Source organism: Emys orbicularis, chromosome 2, assembly GCF_028017835.1.
Source record: "Emys orbicularis isolate rEmyOrb1 chromosome 2, rEmyOrb1.hap1, whole genome shotgun sequence".
Classification (NCBI taxonomy): domain Eukaryota; kingdom Metazoa; phylum Chordata; order Testudines; family Emydidae; genus Emys; species Emys orbicularis.
Genome location: NC_088684.1, coordinates 134696189 through 134716172, shown reverse-complemented (window position 1 = coordinate 134716172; position 19984 = coordinate 134696189). Strand labels below are relative to the sequence as shown.

Genomic DNA, 19984 nt, shown 5'->3' with positions numbered 1-19984 from the left:
TTTTTGGGTCAGGACCCCTACAATTACAACACCTTGACATTTTAGATTTAAATAGCTGAAATCATGAAATTTATGATTTTTAAAATCCTATGGCTGTGAATTTGGTAGGGTCCTATTTATGCTCCTTGGTCACAGGCTCAGAGAGATCAAGCTGTTATTGTCTGTCAGCTCAGTGGCCTGTGTGAAATGAGTTTGCCAGTTCTCAGTTTTGTCCACCTCACAAAACATCTAGCAGTACAATGGAGCCGGGGGAAGAGCTCAGCAGACAGGTCACAGATGGAGAGGATCATAGATCTCCTATCAGTGCCCTTCTCTGTTCAGCACTGAAAGGGTTAACTGAAGGCAGTGGCTAGATTGTTTTCCCTGAAGTAATGCTCAGGCAGGATCAGGACCCCTATTGTGCTAGGTGCTGTACAAATGCCTTGCCTGACCTAATCCCTGCCCTGAAGACTTCTCAATCTAATTGAGAGGTGGCTCAAAGGGAGGATTTAAAAATGGAAAGTAAAATCATATTGTTGCTGAATCGAACTCCTGGTTTTAACTTCTGAAGCAAAAGTGCTCCAGGGAGCTTAGCCTTTGGGTTCCAGACAGCACGGCCATTTCTCCCCCCGCATTTTGGATTAAATTATCATCAGGGAAACATTTAGCTGGTGGAAAAATATGAAAAGTGAAGTGTCTGGCGTCGGGGATTATTAATTCGTGGGCTGATCTATTCCGAAAACCAACCCGTGATTAACAGGAAATGTTTCTGGCAATTGTGGGGGGCGGGGGGGAGGGGGCGGAATTGCCAGCCAGAGGAGGAGGCTGGGATATGGGATGGGGAAATGCTCAGCAAAGGAGAGTGTTGCTTTCACGGCTGCATGGGGCATAACGTGATTATCCTCAGGTTGTCTCCCAGGCCAAATGCGGAAAACATGTTATTTAAATTTCAAAAAGATCCGATTCCTCGCCGAACGGCTGTCAGAGCTGCTAAGTGTCACCACAAAGCAGGTTAGAGCTGCTGCTCGGGCGTCTCTCCAAACTCCTGGAGGAATCACCACTAGCTCCAGGGGACGTGAGCAGGAGGTGCCGGTTTGGGAACACGGGGAGTGGATAGACATTTGTATGTTGGTCTGTTGCACCTCTCTTGTGCATAGTGTGGGATTCAGCCCTGGGTGGAGGAGCCCGCGCTAGGCCTGCATCCCAGTCAAGTCCCATTTTAGCCCTCTCTTGATGGATTAAGTGGTGCATATGTGACTGCCACCATCTTGGCCAACCCAGTGGGGATTGAAGCAGGGACTGAAAAGCCTGAATCTCTAAAGCCTGAATGTCCTACACCCATCCACCCGCACACGTGTGCACTGCCTCTTGCCTACAGTTTCCCTTTCCCACCCCTTGTTCAGCTCCATCCCTTACCCTCCTGCTGCTCTTCTCTTGTTATTGCAGAGGATCCAACCACTCCTGCCCTGACTACACTCCACCCACCTGTCCTGCCTCAGACGCCACTCCATCTCCATTCCTGCCCTAGTCCACCACCCTGTGTGCCCGTTTGCTGAGGGCTTTTCTCCTGTCCTGGCCTCCTGCCCAGGATGTTCCCTCTATCCTGCGCTCCTACAAGTTTCTTCTCCAGTGTCTTTTAAGAGCAGCTGAGGATGTGGCTCGGTACAGCTGCTTCTCCCAGCCCCTCCCTTCATTCCTTCTGCCCTCCACCCTTGGTGCTGTGTCCATGCATGCATGGCAGTAATGAGGCTGTGAAGGGAGCGGGAGCTTCCCCCCGACCTGAAGCCGAAGCAACTGAAGCAAATGAGCTGTTACTGTTGTTTGTCGATAACAAGGCTGGGCCAGCCTGGCATTAATTGCCTGTGGGGATAGCCGTGGGATTACCGTAACCTTTTAAAAAGGGGCTGTGGAAGCAAAGAGGGAGATATTGCATACGCCAGGCTTGCTGGCTGCAGAGCAGCTGACCTGATTGGGAACTCCTGAAATGCCATCACCAATGGCTTTGGTGGTGGGTCTCCCCCTAGCCCCTTGTGTCTGTTTGTTTCCTGCATCAATAGACCCAATGCCCAAGTTGGCACAATTAGCAGTCTGTGCTTTGGAGAGGCAGGGGGTGGAAGGTCAGGGGGGCTGGAGGGCAGGACTCATATGCAGGGCCGGCTCCAGGCACCAGCATACCAAGCAGGTGCTTGGGGCGGCCACTTCGGAGAGGGGCGGCACGTCCAGCTGTTCGGCGGCAATTCGGCGGACGGTCCCTCACTCCTGCTCGGAGCGAAGGACCTCCCGCCGAATTGCCGCCGCAGATCGCGATCGCGGCTTTTTTTTGTTTTGTTTTGTTTTGTTTGGCTGCTTGGGGCGGCCAAAACCCTGGAGCCGGCCCTGCTCATATGCATCAGTAGAGCTGTTTGTGGAGAGCCAAGGCATGGAACAGCAGGTTGCTTGCAGAGCAGGTGAGAGGGCGTTGGCACAGCTATGTGGGGGAAGCTGCTAAATGCACTTCCATCATGGGGTCAATTTCAGCTCTGTTCTCCTCCATTTATGCACACAGCTTCCCTTCCGGAGACCAGCTGCCTCCAGAGCGTTTTGTGCCTCTGTCACTGGTATCCTTACTGTAATGCCTAGTGGTCCCAACTTGGCTCAGAAGCCGCTTGCACTAAGCCCTGTATGCACACATAGTGAGAGACAGTTCCTGTCCTGAAGAGCTCACAATCTGAACAGATGAGGCAGACACAGGGTGGGACAAAGGGAGGATTATTCTCCCCATTTTACAGATTGGGGTGGGGGAACTGAGACCCAGAAAGATGAACTGACTTGCCTGAGGCCACACAGGGGAGTCTGTGGCAGAGCCAGGAATTGCACCCAAATCTTTTGAGTGCCCATCCAGTTCTTTAAGCACAAGACCAGCTTTTCTCTGTCTCTATCTCTATCCCAGATTCCTTCTCTCCTCCCCTTTCATTAAAAGCTTGCCATACTTTGCCTGAAGGTCTCCCTTGCAGTAGACACCATTACATTTTATTGTTACCCCTTTTGGTCTGAGCAGCTGGTTAAAATTTGGGACCCTGGCAGTTGTTCTAGTTGGGAGGAGAAATTGTTTCCCCAAACACAGGAGGAACAAAACAAACAAACCCACAGACATTTCCTTTGTTGGTTGTCCCAAGCCTGCCTTTCCAGCCAGCACTCTGTATGCAAAGAGCTTTGTCTCTTAGCTTTATCTCAGGACCACATTACTGTGCTTCCAGGTTACGTCTACTTGGCTTTTTCTCTCTGCTTCTGTCTTTTGTCTCCTTGTCTTGTGCCTCTTGCGTGCACCCACAGACCAGAGAAACTGTTCCCCCAATCAAAGCCCTGTCCATACACTTGAAACCCTTTGAGCCACATAATTCAGCTTCTGCTCTGCTTTTCCGTGTGCCTATGTTTTGGGTGCTGCCGCTGTTGCTTCAGTCACGTGATCACAATGGATTCTTTACATTTATTCTGAATGAAAAGTGGCCGTGTATGACCCATAACAAGGTTTAGCTCAAGCCAGAACAGTGTTCTACTGCCTGGTACTGTCTCTGCCCAATGTTTGCAGTGAAGGGAACCCATGCTGGACAAGGGAGCGCTCTGAGCTTAGGCCACAAGTTGGTGGCGAATGTTCATTCATTTCCTGTGCTAGCAGTGCCTGGCTGTTGGCAAAGGGGTGAATAATGACACATCTGTCTCAAGAGCCAAAGGCAGTCCTAGGGAGAGCGGACGTGGCTTCCGACAGCATTAATGGACGTTAGCAGTGATTCATGCGAGACTCAGACTTTATATCCAGTATTTTGCCTCAAAATTCTTCCAGATGCACCTGTACTGGAGATTCTACGAAGCCTGACGGGCTGATGGGGAGGGAGATGGACCTGGGGTGCTGATAAGCACCTAACTTCTGTGCTGGAGGCCCTGATGCAGGCTCGAGCTCTCGTATGTTTGATCTGTGCACAGTAGGCAGCATACACAGGGTTGCAGGTAACCTCCCCTTTCCTGCCCTGGAAGTCTCTGCACCATCTCCTGCCCCTGGAGGGCCCTGGGCCCTGTCCTGCCTGTTGTGAGGGTTGGGATAAGCTCAGGGGGTGAGGGGAATGGAGTTGCCACTCTCCCAGAGCTCCCTCAGAAGCCCCAGCTTCACAGACCCCATTGCCTTTCTGCCTTATGAAATGTTAATGCTTGTGCCTTATTAACGAGCTCCCCAGAAACTGCGCTTTTTCCAAGTGCAGGCTCTATTAAAATGCATCCAGGTCCCCACAGGTCTCAGGCAGGACAGAAGCAGATGCTCACGAGGATTATACAATAAGCCAGCACTGTGCGTTGATCCCACACGTATGCCGGTGCATCAGAATGCCGCGCGCTCCGCTCTATTAAGTGTTCTGAGGAGGATCGGCCAGAGAGAGCATGATCCAGCTGTACCAGTGCCTGATTCCTTCTGGTCTAAACCAGATCCCAGATCAAATGCTTAGCGAGTGTGGGACAAGGTGAAAAAAGGCCCTGGGAGCTGGAGAGAGACAACTGCCATGTGCCTACTACCATATGTGCTGCCCCCAGGCATGTCTGCCTGCTTATCATCTGTCTATTGCTCCTCACTCTGGTATCTAGGGAAGGGGAAGTTGCAGGGTAGAACGTATGTAGCTTGGGAAGACAGGAATCTGGGCAAACTCTGTGTTCTGTATTGTATTTCGCAGGGTAGGTTTTTAACGTATATGCTGTGTTAGTACTTAGCACTTGTCTAGAGCTTGGCAAGCAACCGTCCCAGCAGAGAACACTCTCCAAGCCACTGCTGGGGAAGGGTGTGGGATAAATAGCTGGCTGTGCATGTGTTGGGGGTGGGGGGACTGTAGCTACTTCCGTCCCTGCCTTTTCAAGTAGGGTGTGCGACGTGGCACATCAGAGCCAGCTGCGGGTGTGATCACGGCTACACCAGTTCTAGCCTCTCCCAGCAGGAGGCGCTGTAGGGAATGGTGCAGGTGCACTGGCTGTAGGGCCATTTCAATTCTGGCCTTTCCCAGCAGGGAGTGCTGCAGGGAGAGGTGCTGGAAGGCTGTATTCCAAACGAGGCTTGAAATGTCTCAGTTGCAGAGATGGCTTTAGAAGCTGTCTGATTCTCTTAACAGCTGCTTCGGTAGGCAACAGCTTAGGAGGGCTGGCTGTGAGGGAGCTCTTGGTGGGGCCTGTGAGCACTGATGGAACAAAGCAGGGAGCAGAAAAAACAAAGCCAAGGTTTCCCACCTAGGTAGCTGCTTGCCATTTGCTAATTACCAGGGCTCTGCAAATATTTCTGTTAGGAAACCCTCCTTGATGCTGCCATCTGTCTCTGCCAGTGGAAACTGGGGAACAGCGGATGAATCCAGGATCCTGGTTGGTTTGTGGGGGAGGGGAAATTAGGGAAGAAATTACTGATGCAGTCGGGTGACTTTAAAATAGCACCTGGCTCTCCTTGGGCAATTCATCATTTTGACAAAAATTTCAGCCCTTGTTCCTTCTCCGGGGTGTGTGTGTGTGTTTGTATATGTGTGTGTGTCTATGTGTGTGTGTTTTGTTTTTGTTTTTGCTGATTGCTGGGATTCCGGGAGCAGATGCTGCAAATCCAGCTGTGCACTTGGCAGGCCGGCATTTCCGCTTCTCCAGCAGCTCTCTTCACTTCACCGCTCCCCTTCTCCCTGGTCCTGCCTGGCTGCAAGCGGTCCTGTTGGGTCTCTAGCTCAGTGCTCTTAGCTTGCCTAGACTAGGGGCTGTCCACGTCCATGGGACGATACTAGTGCAAGTTACTAATGCAAGCAAAAAAAAAAAAAGGGCTGGTGCTGGTATGGCTTACTCCAGATATGCCTCACCAGAGCCAGCCCTGTCTTACACCAGGGCAGTGCATCTCTACTGGAGGGGCTGCAGTGAGTCAGCTGCTTTGCTGCAGAAGCACCTAGTATACACTGTGTCTATGGGCAGTGGTCACGTGGCCCCCTGGGGGAACCAGTGGGGAAGGTGCTAGCTGGCTGGGACCCAGCACATCATAGGAGGTGATTCTGTTCTAGAGTTGGGCGAATAATTAATCCCTATTCATTGAATAATGGACTAGAAAAATATTGCAAATTCATGGCATAAATTATGCACTGAAGATTATTTGATGAGCTCTGATCCCCCTGCTGCTTCTCGCCTGGCTCAGGTTAACCCCTTCCATGCCAGATGCGTACCTCTAGTCCGAGCAGACCTTAGGGAAATTCATGTTAAATACAGGTCCTGTTCTGGCTGCAGATATACACACTGATCTGGTGGCAGCTGTCTGTGACCCTCCTAACAGGAATTGGTAATGCGGATCACAGGGGTGAATACGCCAATGTCTCAGTCGGGTGACAGTGCCCACGTTTTCTGACTTAGATGCCTGAGAGCGCCTGACTAAGGGGGTCTGAGCTCCTGTGACTCTCATTGAAGTCACTGGGGGAGTGGAGGTTGCTCTGGGTCTGGCCCATTGTGATGCTGAGGGCTGGAATTTTCCCACAGATGGGGGCAGAGAGGGGTCCTGTGCCAAGTTGGCAAATAAGTTTTCTGAAGTATTAACACACTTTAAAAAAAATGCTCCAACTGCCTGGTGTTTCGTCAGCAGAGATCAGGAAATGGTTCTCGGTTTGAGCTGCACACAGCAATGAACCCTGCAGCTGCTCGTAGAATCATAGAAACACAGGTCTGGAAGGGACCACAAGAGGCCATCTAGTCCACCCTCTCCGCTGGGGCATATAGTGTACCTAGTATACCTGCATCTTTGCCCTCAGCGTGGAGTTCCAGAGACAGGCTGGCTCAGGCAGGGTGACCAGATAGCAAGTGTGAAAAACCGGGACGGGGGTGAGGGGTAATAGGTGCCTATATAAGTAAAAAAAACCCCAAATTGGGACTGTCCCTATAAAATCGGGACATCTGGTCACCCTAGGGGGGTCTGGGTTAGGCCTCTGGGGTGCTGCCTTGGCAGATGGGTCTGTGAGGGGCAGGTGGTTTGCTACGGTGCTTGACCAATCAGATGGACCATGCTCTAGTCTTCCCAAAGCTCCATTTGCTCAACTGGGCCACCGTGCTGGTGGATGAAGGGTAAAATCTGTGTCTGTTGGTGGACTTGTACCTTCCTAAGGGCTACCCCTGCAGCTCGTCTTCTGTTTCCCTCTCTGGAGAAGTGGGTTCCAACCATCTATTCATCCTTGGAAATCAGTTCTCTGTGTGAGACACTCTGAGCCCAATGCTCTGCTGAGCCTGCCTTTGCCCTTTTATTGACTCTGCTTTGGCAGTGCAAAGGAGCCTGAGGCCTTAGTGTAAATAGGAACCAGGCTCCTCTTGTGATCAGTCACCAGTGCACTGTCCTTGCAAAATGCTACCAGTGTGGTAGCGCTTTACACCCACACTTTACTGGTGGGAATGACTGCGCCCAGTGTAGGGCAGCAGGTTGTCATTCCCTGTCCTTTGCATGAACGGCGCAATTCACGCCTAGGCAGATAACACATGTGAGGCCCTTGCATCTCACTTCTGGCCGAAGGGGAATATTTCACCCAGTTACTTGAGGTGACCCCCTGCTAGTAGCAGTTGGCCCAGCACCTCTGTGTCAGGCTGCAGTGGCTTACACAGAGACCGTGAAGCAGCACCAACTGTGACACACGTCATTCACCACGTGCCTCTAGCTGTGCAGCGATGCCAGCGTCACACATGTCCCCCGGGGGGTTTATTTACCCAGTAGCCACGCAGTTAACCATTGCCGCTGCTGCATTTTCACATGGATCTTTGTAGGAGTTGTACCAATTTGTTGCCTATGCTCATATGTCCATATACAGACTCTTCTTTTTAAAAGCAAATATCTTCTGTGTTCAGGCTCTGATTGGGAATGAGCCAAGCTGTAACTACAGCGGCATTAGTGAAAGAATATGCTGGGAGAGGGGGGAGCAAAGCACCCAGGAAACCTAAAAGCGGCCATAAATTCCTAGTTGGGCCCTTGTTTTCCCCAGCCCTCTCCCCTTCACCTCGCCCCATGTGGCACCCAAGCAGCTGCTCTCCTCTTGTCCTTGCCACAGGGACCTGCAATGTAGAGTTGTCTCTTCAAGGCACGGATTTTCAATGGAAGGAAGTGTTGCCAAATAACCAGTTTGGTGCCTCCCCATGTGCAGTTGCCACACTGCTGTGCAGCATCCCGGCTGGCAGGAATGTGGCCGATGACTGCTGCGTTGAATGAGTGGCTCGGCTGGGTTCTGGTGATGCCTATCCCAGTCGTAGCGTAATAGGCATAGTGCGGTGTGTGCCTGGACACTGCAGCTGGGTCTCGGTGCCGGGGCATGCCAGAATGCGGTAGCCACCCTTTGGTGGTGATGCCCTGTTCTGGCTCCCCTAGTTACATACATTCTCTCCTCTTCCCTAGTTTCGGGGCATGCCAGCAGCATCAGCCACTCTGCCATCCCTCTGAGTAACACCCATCCCCTCTCTCTCTCTCTGCTCGGACAGGAATGGATCCTGCCACCAACTCCAAAAGTAACCACTGCCTAGATGCGGCCAAAGCCTGCAACCTGAATGACAACTGCAAGAGACTGCGCTCGGCCTACATCTCCACCTGCAGCAAGGTGATCTCGGCCACCGAGCGCTGCAACCGCCGCAAGTGCCACAAGGCCCTGCGCCAGTTCTTCGACCGGGTGCCCAGCGAATACACCTACCGGCTGCTCTTCTGCTCCTGCAAGGACCAGGCCTGCGCCGAGCGCCGCCGGCAGACCATAGTCCCCAGCTGCTCCTATGAGGACAAGGAGAAGCCCAACTGCCTGGATCTGCGGAACATGTGCCGGACGGACCATCTCTGCCGGTAAGAACTGTCCTCCCTCCCTTCCGGGCCATGCACAAGTGCACGCTTTGGTCTTGGTTCTCCACCTGCATGGCATGATGGGAAGACTAGAATAGGGATGCCCTACAGACCCACATGGGGCGTTCCCTGCAGATCTGGTGGGGTCCAAAGGCCTGAGGGCAAATCCTTTTCTATCTGCCTGGTCTCCCAACAAGCCTGGATCCTTCCCAGTCCCTCCAAGCAGCCAGGACATTGGAGGTGGGGGGAAAAGAACCTCCTCTTCCATTCCCAACTCTTCTCACCCCGCACTCGCATGAGCCAGGCCGAGGAGTGGGCAGAGGGGATGTTGTGCTGGAGTGTGGAGGGAGGCACAGAACAGTCACAGCACCGCATCAATACAATGATGCAGTGATTGGCCTCCTCTGGCTCCCTGGCAGTGCCGGGGTGTGCGGCTGGTCTGTGTACACGTTTGCAGTGGTCTCTTCTGCACTATGCTCTGGCAGAGCTGGTTAGCCACTGGCAGCTGGGTTGATCCTGGTACTGGTTGTTTGGCTGGTCTCTGGCCCCATGCTGAATTTGGCTGGTTGGCTCTCTTCTAGGTTTTTAAACTACTGGTGTGAACTGGTGCACGGTTCCATGTGCCCTTAGACCAGGGCGGTGCAACTCCAGGATGTCAATGGAGCTGCGCCGCTTCCTACCCGCAGAGGATGGGCCAGTTGTCTCTGATATGCTCGTCGTGACATGGTGCTTCCGTGTTCCACAGTAGGCACCTTGCTATGTAATCCATCTGCTGTGCATTCTCTTTGCTGGTTTTAACTCCCTCGGGAGGAGCCTGTGATTTAAGAGATTAACTCAGATCCTTCTCGGTCACCCCCTTGGCTGCTGGATGAGTGTGTGGTGTTGTAAACAATCCCCGATGGCTGCAGCATTTCTGCTGATTGGTGTCTGGGGGATCCTGTACCGAGGTATAGCCACTCGGGTAAGCTGGCTGCCTGCCCATACGGCCTGCAGACCGAGTGTTCCATTATTCCTTGGTGGGATACTAGAAGAACCCAGGCTGGATTGTGTAGTCCAGGCTCCGTCTGCTGTTGGGGAGGAGCTTTATTCTTTATCCATAGACTTGGATGTCTAGAGGTGTCCCCTCCACTGGTTCAAGCATTGCCTTGGCAGTGATGTTCTGTCGCAGCTGTTCAGATTCCTTCGTCTGTCTGTTGGCATGTGTAATCTGTCTGTCTGCCTAGCCTACCCCAGCCTAACCTTTCTAGGTATTTACACCGTTCTCATCATCATGCCATCCGACCTTCCATGGGGAAGATCTACAGCTGTACTTAGGAATTTGTCTTAAGTCTTTGTCTAATGTCATTGGCTTGCTGGAAGCGCCGGGGAATTTAGCGCCCAGATCTAACGAGGGTTTTACGGAATCTGCTCTACGGGGGGAGCTGGTTGAAGTATTTCTGTGTGTGACAGCCTTCCTCGTTACATTTTGAATTTTGAATAACAAGGGAGAGACTGTTTTCCCTCTTGTTTTTTATTTCACCAGCACTGCTAACAAGCCCAGGCTTAAGGGGAAGTACAGTCTAGACTCTAGCGGTGAAGGCCAGGGAGTGGGAGTCCAAAGACCTGGGTTCTATTCACCAGCTCAGCCACTGACCTGCTGTGAGACCTTGGACCAGTCACTTCCCCTCTCTGGGCCTCCTGTTCCACTCCCACCCTTTCTCTGTCTTGTCTATATACACTGTGAGCATTTTGGGCCTGGGGCTGTCTCTGACTGTGTGTTTGTACAGTGCCTAGCATGCTGGGGTCCGGATCGCTGTTCAGGCTCCTAGTCACTGCAGTAATAGAAATAGTAAGCAAGTAACAAGGAGTCCTCATTTGATGCTTTGTGTCTGGAGGATTGGGGTGTAGAGGAGCTGCCTTTCAGTGGCAGGCAGGTGTAGGGAGAAGGAAGACGGCCTGATGGTTAGGGTGTTAGCTTGGGCCCCTGTGGTCAATTCCCTGCCCTGCCACTGACTGACCATAGACGTAGCCTCCTGGATGTGTCTACGCTGCGTTTTAAAACCTGCGGCAGTGAGTCTTAGAGCCCAGGACTACAGACTCGGGCTCATGCTATGGCGCTAAATACAGCTGTGTAGCTTGGGCTCTGAAGCCCACCCCAGCCTTCATTTTTAGTGTTGTAACGCGAGCCAGAGTCTGTAGACCCAGGCTGAGACGCTCTGCGGCGGGTTTTAAAACGCAGTGTAGACGTGTCCCCACGGCCTCAGTCTCCCAGTCGTACAATGGGGATAAAGCACTGCATTACCACACCAGGGGTGCTGGGAGGATAAGCCCATGAAAGACTGTGAGGTGCTCACTGCTCAAATACTACATTTCAATACCACTCAGAGATAAGCTCTTGCTTTAAAAACCCACGCCCGTATCTCCACTCTTAGTGACGTCTGTTGGTTTCCCTGTGTACAAACTAAGTCGAGCGCGCTCCAGACTTTTCTCTGAGCATTATTATTCCTACAGCAAAAACTCCCCTTACTCTCCCCAGTGGCAGATTGGCCGCGTAAAGAATTTGTTTAATATCGGAGGAGGGTCCATTTCCTGTCAAATGGCTGCAGGCTCTCGGGGTTTAGTGCCAAAATAGAATCCTAGGACTGGAAGGGACCTCCAGAGGTCCAGTTCCCTGCCCTCGTAAAGCTGTATCTACTTCTCCTCTCCTTGGAAAGGAGTATGTTTGAAACTCCTGAATGTGGCTTTTCATCCACCAGTAATACAATAAACCAGTGTCTATGAATAAATGATACGGGGCAGGCTCTGTGCAGCGTCAAATTAACGGCAGCTCTTTGTCAGCAGGTCTGCCAGCCCGACGCTTGCTCAGAAGTTAAATGCTGTGGATGTGTCCGATTCGCAGAGGGAAATAACCTGCATTAGGAAAGAGTTGAGAGAGAGTGCCTGAGAGAATGTAGCTCTGCAGCGCACAAATTATAGACCCCTTCCAGCATGAAACGAAGTTTAGACTGAAAGGGGAGGGAGAGCAGCAGGAGTGCGGGAAAGTGTGCGACATTTGCCTTGTGTGTTTTCACTTTGAAATATGTTCCTGGCAAAGAAGAGAATTTACAATGGTGCGTCAGAGCCCCAGGGCTGGGGAAGCAGGACTTCTGGGTTCTATCCTTAGCTCGTGGAGGGCAGCGCAGGTCTAGTGCTTAGAGCAGGGGATGGGGAGTCAGGACTGCAGGATGCTATTTCTGCCTCAGGGAGTGAGTGGGGGCTAGTGGTTAGAGTAAGGGAGCATGGAAGCCAGGACCCCGAGGTTCCATTCCTGGCTCTGCCATGGGCTAACTGGGTGACCCTTAAGGCCAAATTTTCAAACTTGGGTCGTTAAACACGGGCACTTAAATTTTTATTTAGGTGCCTATCTTTTGCCACTGAATTTGAAAAGTTTGGGCTTATCCTCTCTGCCTGTTTGTTCTCTTGGTAAAATGTAGATAGTGATAGTGGCCTATCCCACTGATAGCTGTGATGAATTAATTAAACACTTGGAGAACATTTCATGAATATGCTAAGAAAGTACAAAGTAGATGTTGAAGTCAGCCTGTATAGAACCCAGGAATTCTGGTTTCCACTGCCCCTGCTCTACCTGCTAGACCTACACTGCCTTCCAGATCCCAGCATAGCACCTGGAGCTGCAACTCCCAGTCCCTTGCTCTCGCCCTGAGGGCACGTCATGCTTGTCTGCTTAGACTCCTTATTGTCTGGTGGCTTTAGGAAGGGATAGTGTTGGTCTTGCACAACAATGTCCTGCCTTGCAAAGGGTTAATCTATCCAAGGCATCCCGAGATACCAGTGTGGAGAAGCTGGTAGCCCTGTTCACATGCAATGGGATTCTGACATGCTTGGGCAGCTCACTTGACCTGCTTTTGTTTGCAGCTGTAAAGCTGTTTAGAAGAAGAGACCTGTCTGCAGACATGTGTGGCCCAACACCTGAGCTGTGTTTCCCCGAGGGATGCAGGTGGAAAAAAACAAAGAAGAATTTTCTTTTTAACTGTCAGGCTGAGAGCTAGAGAGGAGATCTGGTTCCTGGCATTTGAAATGGAAATGGCTCTAGCAGATCCTCTGGCTGAGTTTATAGCTGGGGTGCATGCGTGGGTGGGTGTTTGTGTGCACCACTCTGTGTCTGTGCACATGACGTAACCTTTAATTAAAAATGAATCTCTAATTCCTGGAGACTCCAGGACTATTCTGGAGGGTTGGCAGCCCTAGAAAAGAACTTTGTTTTGTGAAAAACGTTGAGGTTTTGGCATTTGGTTTGATTCCACATTGGGACAAAACTGAGACCTTTAGAAAAACCAGAGAGAGAAAAACACGTCTACACAGACAAAAAGTACCCACAGCAGCAAATTTCAGAGCCTGGGTCAACTGACTTGGACTCATGGGGTCTGTGCACGGGGCTTAAACTAGCAATGTCAGCATTCCCACTTGGACTAGCCTGGGCTCCAAGGCCCTTACCTCTTGCCAGGTTTCCAGCCCGAATCTGAATGTCTACACTGCTATTTTTATCCCAGCAGTGCATGTCTGAGTCAGTTGACCTGGGCTCTGAGGTTTTTTAGGTGTGTAGACATAGTCAGAGTGCCACCCCAGAAAAGCTGGGTGGCCAGGCATTCACCTGGGATGTGAGAGATCCAGGTTCAAGTCCCTGCTCTGGTGGCCTTACCACTGGGCTATAGAGTCATCCTTTCTGGCCCTGGCTCAGTGCAATGTGCAACAGCTCCAGCAGGAGAGACCCCAACCGCAGAATACCCTGGGGGTCAGGGCACTCAATTGAGATGGTGGAGACCCAGGGTTATGTCCCCGCTCCAAATCAGGAAGACCAAGGACCTGAACCTGGGTTCCCACATCCCTGCTGCGTGCCCTGATCACTGGGGCTCTCTCATTTCGACCAGGAATTCTATCCTGGGCCCAAGAAACTTTCTGGGGAAAAGTTTTGTTGAACCTGCACCATTTCAGTGAAAAGTTTCAGTTTAGATAAATTGGCCTTTTCCAATGACAATAAGTGTTGTTGAAAAATTCCTGATCCGCTCGACTGCCCAGGTGCCTTAATCCCCATCAGCAGCACCCCCAGTTATTCTGGGGTCCTCCACAGCTTTGCCAGTGACCCTCAATTCGGCCCTGCTCCTCCCCCACCCCCGCCCAACCTCATACCTTGCTCTTCTATCCCTGGAACAAGGCTGGCGTTTGTGTCAAGCTGTGGATTTGGTGATACTTGCTCTGGGGGCCTTTCTCAGCCCAGTTTGAGCCCGAGCACTAATGGTGCTGAGAGACTCTCTGTGGGTTCTGTGGTGCCAGCCATCATCGTGGGATCTGAGCACTTTCCACTTAAAATCAATAGCAATAGTGAAGTCCCTGGTGGGTTTCCTGGGGTCTCTGTCACTTCTCCCCTTTTGGGGTAAAATCCCAACAACCTCTGCTTGGGGTTAGGGTGGTTGTTTCAAACCGTTATTAATATACTGGGGGGAGCGTAGGTTGATTAGTTTCAGTGCTGTTTGTTTTGGGGCTTGGAGCTAGAAGCGGGCGTCAGTGTTGTGAGTGCCAGTCTTACGGTGGGAAAACTGAAGTGAGATGAAGGCGGCAGCCCAGCCAGTGCCACTGGGGACAAACAGCAGAGTGGAGCTGTTGGCAGTGTAATAAAAATCCGCTGATGGAGGCAAAGAGGCTTCTGGGTGTCAGATGGCATGAGTGCACAGGGCCAACTGTGACGTGGGCATCAGGCTATAAATAATAATAATAATTAAAATAATTAATGGAGATATCCCATCTCCTAGAACTGGAAGGGACCTTGAAAGGTCATCGAGTCCAGCCCCCTGCCTTCACTAGCAGGACCAAGTACTGATTTTGCCCCAGATCCCCAAGTGGCCCCCTCAAGGATTGAACTCACAACCCTGGGTTTAGCAGGCCAATGCTCAAACCACTGAGCTATCCCTCCCCCCCCCCCCCCCGCTACCAAAAGGAGGACAAACCCGGCATTTCCTGTCTCTCCAAGGGGTGTGTGTTGGGGTGCATGTGTCTTAAGATAAATCTAGGTGTGTATGTGTGGGTTGGGTGGTCCGTGTTGGGGTTATCTGGATGCTGGGGCCCTTTGGTGTGTTTGGGGTGATTTGTGGGGGTCGGAGGATTTGGCAGGAATGTCATAAGGGGCACTTTGGGGTGAGCGATTTGGGGGTCGGGCCAATGTGAGGGTTGTGTGCCAGAGGCAGTTTGGAGAGGGGGTGTTTGGGGATGTGACCATTGGGATTGGCACGTGGGGAGCTGAGTTGCTTTGGTCTGTGCGCTCTTGTTGTGTTGGGGGTGGGTGGACAGTGTCATCTGAGATCAGAGAGAGGAAAATCTTGACTGATGTTATAAGGATGCACGGAAGAGGCGGCCAAGGAAAAACATCATTAGCGATAGTCTTGTCTCAGTGTATCTGAGTCTCCCGCTGCCCCTGTCTATATGACTTTGTCTGTCTGTCTATCTAGCTGCTGAGACTCTCTGTCTTTGGCATCTAACTACAGCACTGTCCCTGCAGAAGGGTTGGGAACCTGCTGTTCCCATTGGAACCTGCACCCAGCCCTCTGTCTCCCTCACAGCTGTTGGAAAGGCTGAAGTGAAACACTTGCCTACAGATTTGTTCCCATAGCTATTAGCCTTTTGGCTGTGGTGGGCACTGGCTTATCCATTGCCGGCTAAGTCTTGAGCATCCAGTAATCTACTGGAGCTGTTCAGATGAGGTTTCTGCTCACCTAGGGATGTTATTTGCATTTCCCACGATGGTGCAGTAAATTTGGAGCTGGGGAGAGCACTACTACTTCCCTATGCAATGCACTGAAGCTGGACAGAATCAATCTCTGCTCCTAAAGAGCACGTCTACACTGCAATTAAACACCTGCGGCTGGCCCGTGTCAGCTGCCTTGAGCTGCGGGGCTATAAAATTGCAGTGTTGACATCTGGGCTTTGGGACCCTCCCTCCTTGTGGGGTCCCCCAGAGCCCGGTCTGCAGCCCAAGCCCAAGTCAGCTGATACGGGCCAGCCATGGATGTTTTATTGCAGTGTAGACATACCCATAGACTGGAGCTGGGGGAGTCCAAGCTCCTTCAGGGACAGTCAGTTGTGCAGATATTTAGTCCATATTTCCCTGGATTTGCATTGAATTAAGAAGGTTCCGTGTGAGGGTTGTGAACAGTCCATGTGACTTTGGGGGGAGGGATAGCTCAGTGGTTTGAGCATTGGCCTGCTAAACCCAGGGTTGTGAGTTCAATCCTTGAGGGGGCCACTTAGGGATCTGGGGCAAAATCAGTACTTGGTCCTGCTAGTGAAGGCAGGGGGCTGGACTCGATGACCTTTCAAGGTCCCTTTGGCTGCTGTTGATTCCTACGCGCACAAGACGTAGCCAGCACCCATCGCAGTTGTACGTCGCTAGCCTAGCTTTGCCAGCCTGTGAGGTATCACTAACCACAACTGTGAAACTGTTCCGAGCCCTCACTGTAGGCTGAGCCATTTGGTAAACATCAGCATAAACTTGTAAGGTCAGTCCGGGCTTCCCTGACCATTTCAGCAAGGCCACATCCAATCTTTACAATAGTAACGAGTTGGCATCCAACCCAAATCAGGCTTTCGTTAGCGATGGGCGGACGGGGTTCAGACACAAAATCTGTCCCGACCCTTTGCCCCAGAAGGTTGGACCCGCCCTGGTTTTGAGATCTGAGAACAGCTGCTTCACGTGGCTCCTACTAGTGTGAGATGGACATGGCAGTGGGAACACACACAGAGAGAAACTGCTTTTCCAGCGTGTGCTGGAGCCTGGGTACCTCACAAGGGAACCTAATGGGGTTGGCTAAGGAGCCGTGCTCCTATCTGAATGGAGCCTCCCAGTCACCAGCAGCCATTGCCCAGCAACCCCTGGAGGATTAGAGCCTTATCAAGCTCTGGTGGGTTTGGGAGGGTAGTGAGGTGCCATGCATGATAACCTTCCCCCTGGTATGCATCCTCTTTGGCTCCAGGCAAGATGTGCTGGCAAGCGGGCTCCACGCTCACTCGGGAGCACCAGAAAGAGCCTAATGTTTGTTTGTAGTTCTGTCTGTTGCTGGAATGGTGTCTCCTCTCCCTTGTTTGTCTCCATGGCGCTGTACGTTTTATAAATAACAAGGCATTGGCCATGAGCCACTGCCAAGGCTGTAATTCAACCTCAGCATGCTGAGAATGTGTATAAATAGAGCATGCAGGCTTTGGCCTTGCTCACTTTACATCTGTCTCAACTGGGCTGCAGCCTCAGGCAGCCTTTATCAGCTCCTGTGTTACCCCTCCAAGCGCAGTTATGCTGGTGTAGAATAGTCCTGGCTCCAGAACCTCTGCCACAATAACAAACTCCGCTGACTTCCTTTGGAGGATGTCAACCTCATCGTTCTTCAGGACCAGCTGGCGTGGCTTCCTCTTAGATCCTCTGCGGATAGCACAGAGGTGTCACTGTGGCGGCCAGATATTTGTGCTAGTTCTGGATACTCTAACAAACTGGGAGCCGCCTAAGACTTGACACAGATCTTCCTGCTTCAGAGGAAGCCCAGAGCCACCCACCTGAGCTCAGAAAGAATCTCCATCAGCTGTTAGCAGTACAGGGCTTGGGGGACACAGTTGAGGAATTCAGATTCCATCCAATAGAGGGCAGTGGTACACTTACACACTAGCCAGGACAGTATAAAGTAGCACAAGTTAGTTTAGTGGAGCATCTTCTCTATGGGCTGTCTATTCCAAAACATGCTTTAAAGAGGTAATGAGATTGGAGGATGTGGGAAGAGATTAAGAGGCACGTACATGGGACAAGAGTGAAGAAAGGTGAAGAGAGGCAGAGGGCAGTCAGAGAGGGTTCAGGGAGGCGGATGGCAGGAGCTGTAGAGGAGAAGGCTCTCAGACCCATAGCCAGGAGGTGTCGGGGAAGGAGTATAGAGAAAGGGGTCTGTGAGGTGGATACTCCTTCTGTATTATGAATAGATGCAGTCTTGGCCTAGTGATGTCTGGGTGGTGCCTCTGTCCCTCCCCCTAGCCCCCTTTTGGAAGCAGTGCAAGCTTTGGGTTATACCAAATAAAGTTGCACTGTCTTTTGGGACCAGAGCTCAGGGTCAGATTTCCAAGTGCTCAGCACCCACAACTGAGGCCAGATTTTCACAAGAGCTCAGCATGTTGGGTTCTGGGTTTGGTTAAAAATCTGGCCATTAATGTGACAATGGGAGCTGCTGGGTGCTGGACCCTTTGGAGAACGTGACCTTTATTTAGATGCCCAACTGGCACTACTGAGTGCTTACCCCTTGTGAAAATTCCAGCCATGATGACCCAGCTAGGGTAGTGTGCACCACTACCTTCTGTCTAGGATGGAATTAGAATCACGCAACTGCCATTGAAAGTGGAGGGTAACTGGGCCACATACAGGTGTAAGTTCGTTGACTGGACCACCGAGAGCCTGATATGTGCCTGTACTTATCAGTCCTGAGTGGTTGCATGATGCTCATCTTGTTAATCTTTACATGGGACCAAGAGTGCTGATTGCACTCTGAAGCAAATCAACAAGCAGCAATGCTACCTAATAGCAACACAAGGAAGAGATAAAGCTTCTCTGCCAGGATGGGAGGTAATTAAGCCTCCAACTTCCACTGCTAATGCAAGGCAACATGGACTGTAATTGGAGAACCTTTAAGCAGAGATTTCTGCTGTTATCTCACAGCAGTTGGTGTAAGAGGAAAAAGCCCAACAAACCAAAAAAAGGAGAGCCACCCGGAGAGAAGTGCTTTTCATGGAAGACTTTGGTGAATATCATGCTGGGGAAGCCTCTCACCTTCTTGGAGACAGATGACGTCCCAAAGTGAGCCGGGATTTTGGAGACCTCGGCTCTATTTTTTAAGATGACCACCTGATTTTTTCAGCTCACGCTGAGCACCAGCCCTTGGAAAACCAGGCCCCTTTAAGCTGATTCCAGTTGTGCTCCCCAAATCATATTTGAAAATCTTGGCCAGGAGGTCTGATCGAAAGCCCGCTTGAAGTCAGTGGAAAGTCTCTGATCAGGCTCCGATGTCACGTTTTTACAGAACAAATCTAACATGGGCAACAGCAGGTCAAGATTCATCCTGGGCTTGGAGGGACTTTCTTTTAGGGTAAGAGCAAAGCGGGGAGTTCTCACTCCAAGATCCATTCAGTCTTTGGCCTCTGCTGAGACTGCCCATTAAAATATTTGGTTTTGTGATTTGTCCCATTGGAACTGGCCTGAATGAGACCACCCCCAACTCATCACACAGGCAACTCAACTGCTGTCAAGCAGTAATTACATCTGGCCTGGGCTAGATTCCAGCTGGCAGCTCAGTTTCGAAGGTCAGTCAGAATTTCCAGCGTTAGAATCAGAGTTCGGAGATAAGAGATTCAAAATGGCAAGTGAGGGAGTCCCAAGTTCAGGCTGGCCCAGTTCAAAATATCCTCAAGCCAGGAGAGTGGGATGTGCAGTTAAACACCCTCCAGTGTTTGGAGCACTGATGCAACAGTTGGTGAAAGCATTGCAGCTCAGCTGATGAGAGAGGATTAGTGGGCATTTGAAGAAATAGGCACACAGGAGCTAAACAGCTGGGAACCCAGTGCCATTATTCAGTGCAGCCTGGGAAGCACTGGTGCTTCTCTATTCAGAACTCTAGTTTCATCTTCCACTGCCACTCAGGTCTCTGCAGACAGCAGGTCTCTGTTCTAGTCCCATCTTCCACCACAGGTCAGGCTGCCAAGAGTCAGCTCTGAGGTTTGCCATGGGGATTCAGATACCCCCTCCCATGAAAATGAATGGAAGTTATGCATCTGAATCCCTTAGTCAGCTTTGAAAATCTCACTCCGGTCCCCAGTCACTTGGGAACAGGCTGGGTTTTAATGCAATGCGCGGCCCCAGTCCCTGAAAGGAGGGGCGTTTACAGACTGGACGGGGTTGTGATGGCAAAAGGCAAATGGGGCTGTTTGCTGTGGTGCTGGATGCCGTAGCCTGTGTTAGGTGATGAAGCATGTGTAAATTCTGTACTAGTAGAAGGAGCGTACAAGATTAGATTACAGACACAAGCTGTGACAGCGAGCTGGCTATGGACACCGCTGTCGCTACAAAAAGGTTTCTGCGTATTCTCAGAGGGTTTGGTGCACAGCCACCAGCGAGAAAGCAGCTGCATGGAATCGCAG

The 19984-nt window shown here is 51.3% G+C and overlaps 1 protein-coding gene across 1 annotated transcript in view; it reads left to right on the top strand.

Moving 5' to 3' along the window:
• Nucleotides 1-19984, top strand: part of GFRA2 (GDNF family receptor alpha 2) — an 88251-nt gene that overhangs the window by 24903 nt on the left and 43364 nt on the right. The window contains exon 4 of the mRNA XM_065398346.1: nucleotides 8452-8800. Coding sequence (XP_065254418.1) covers nucleotides 8452-8800 — 349 coding nt within the window. The remainder of the gene's footprint in view (nucleotides 1-8451; nucleotides 8801-19984) is intronic.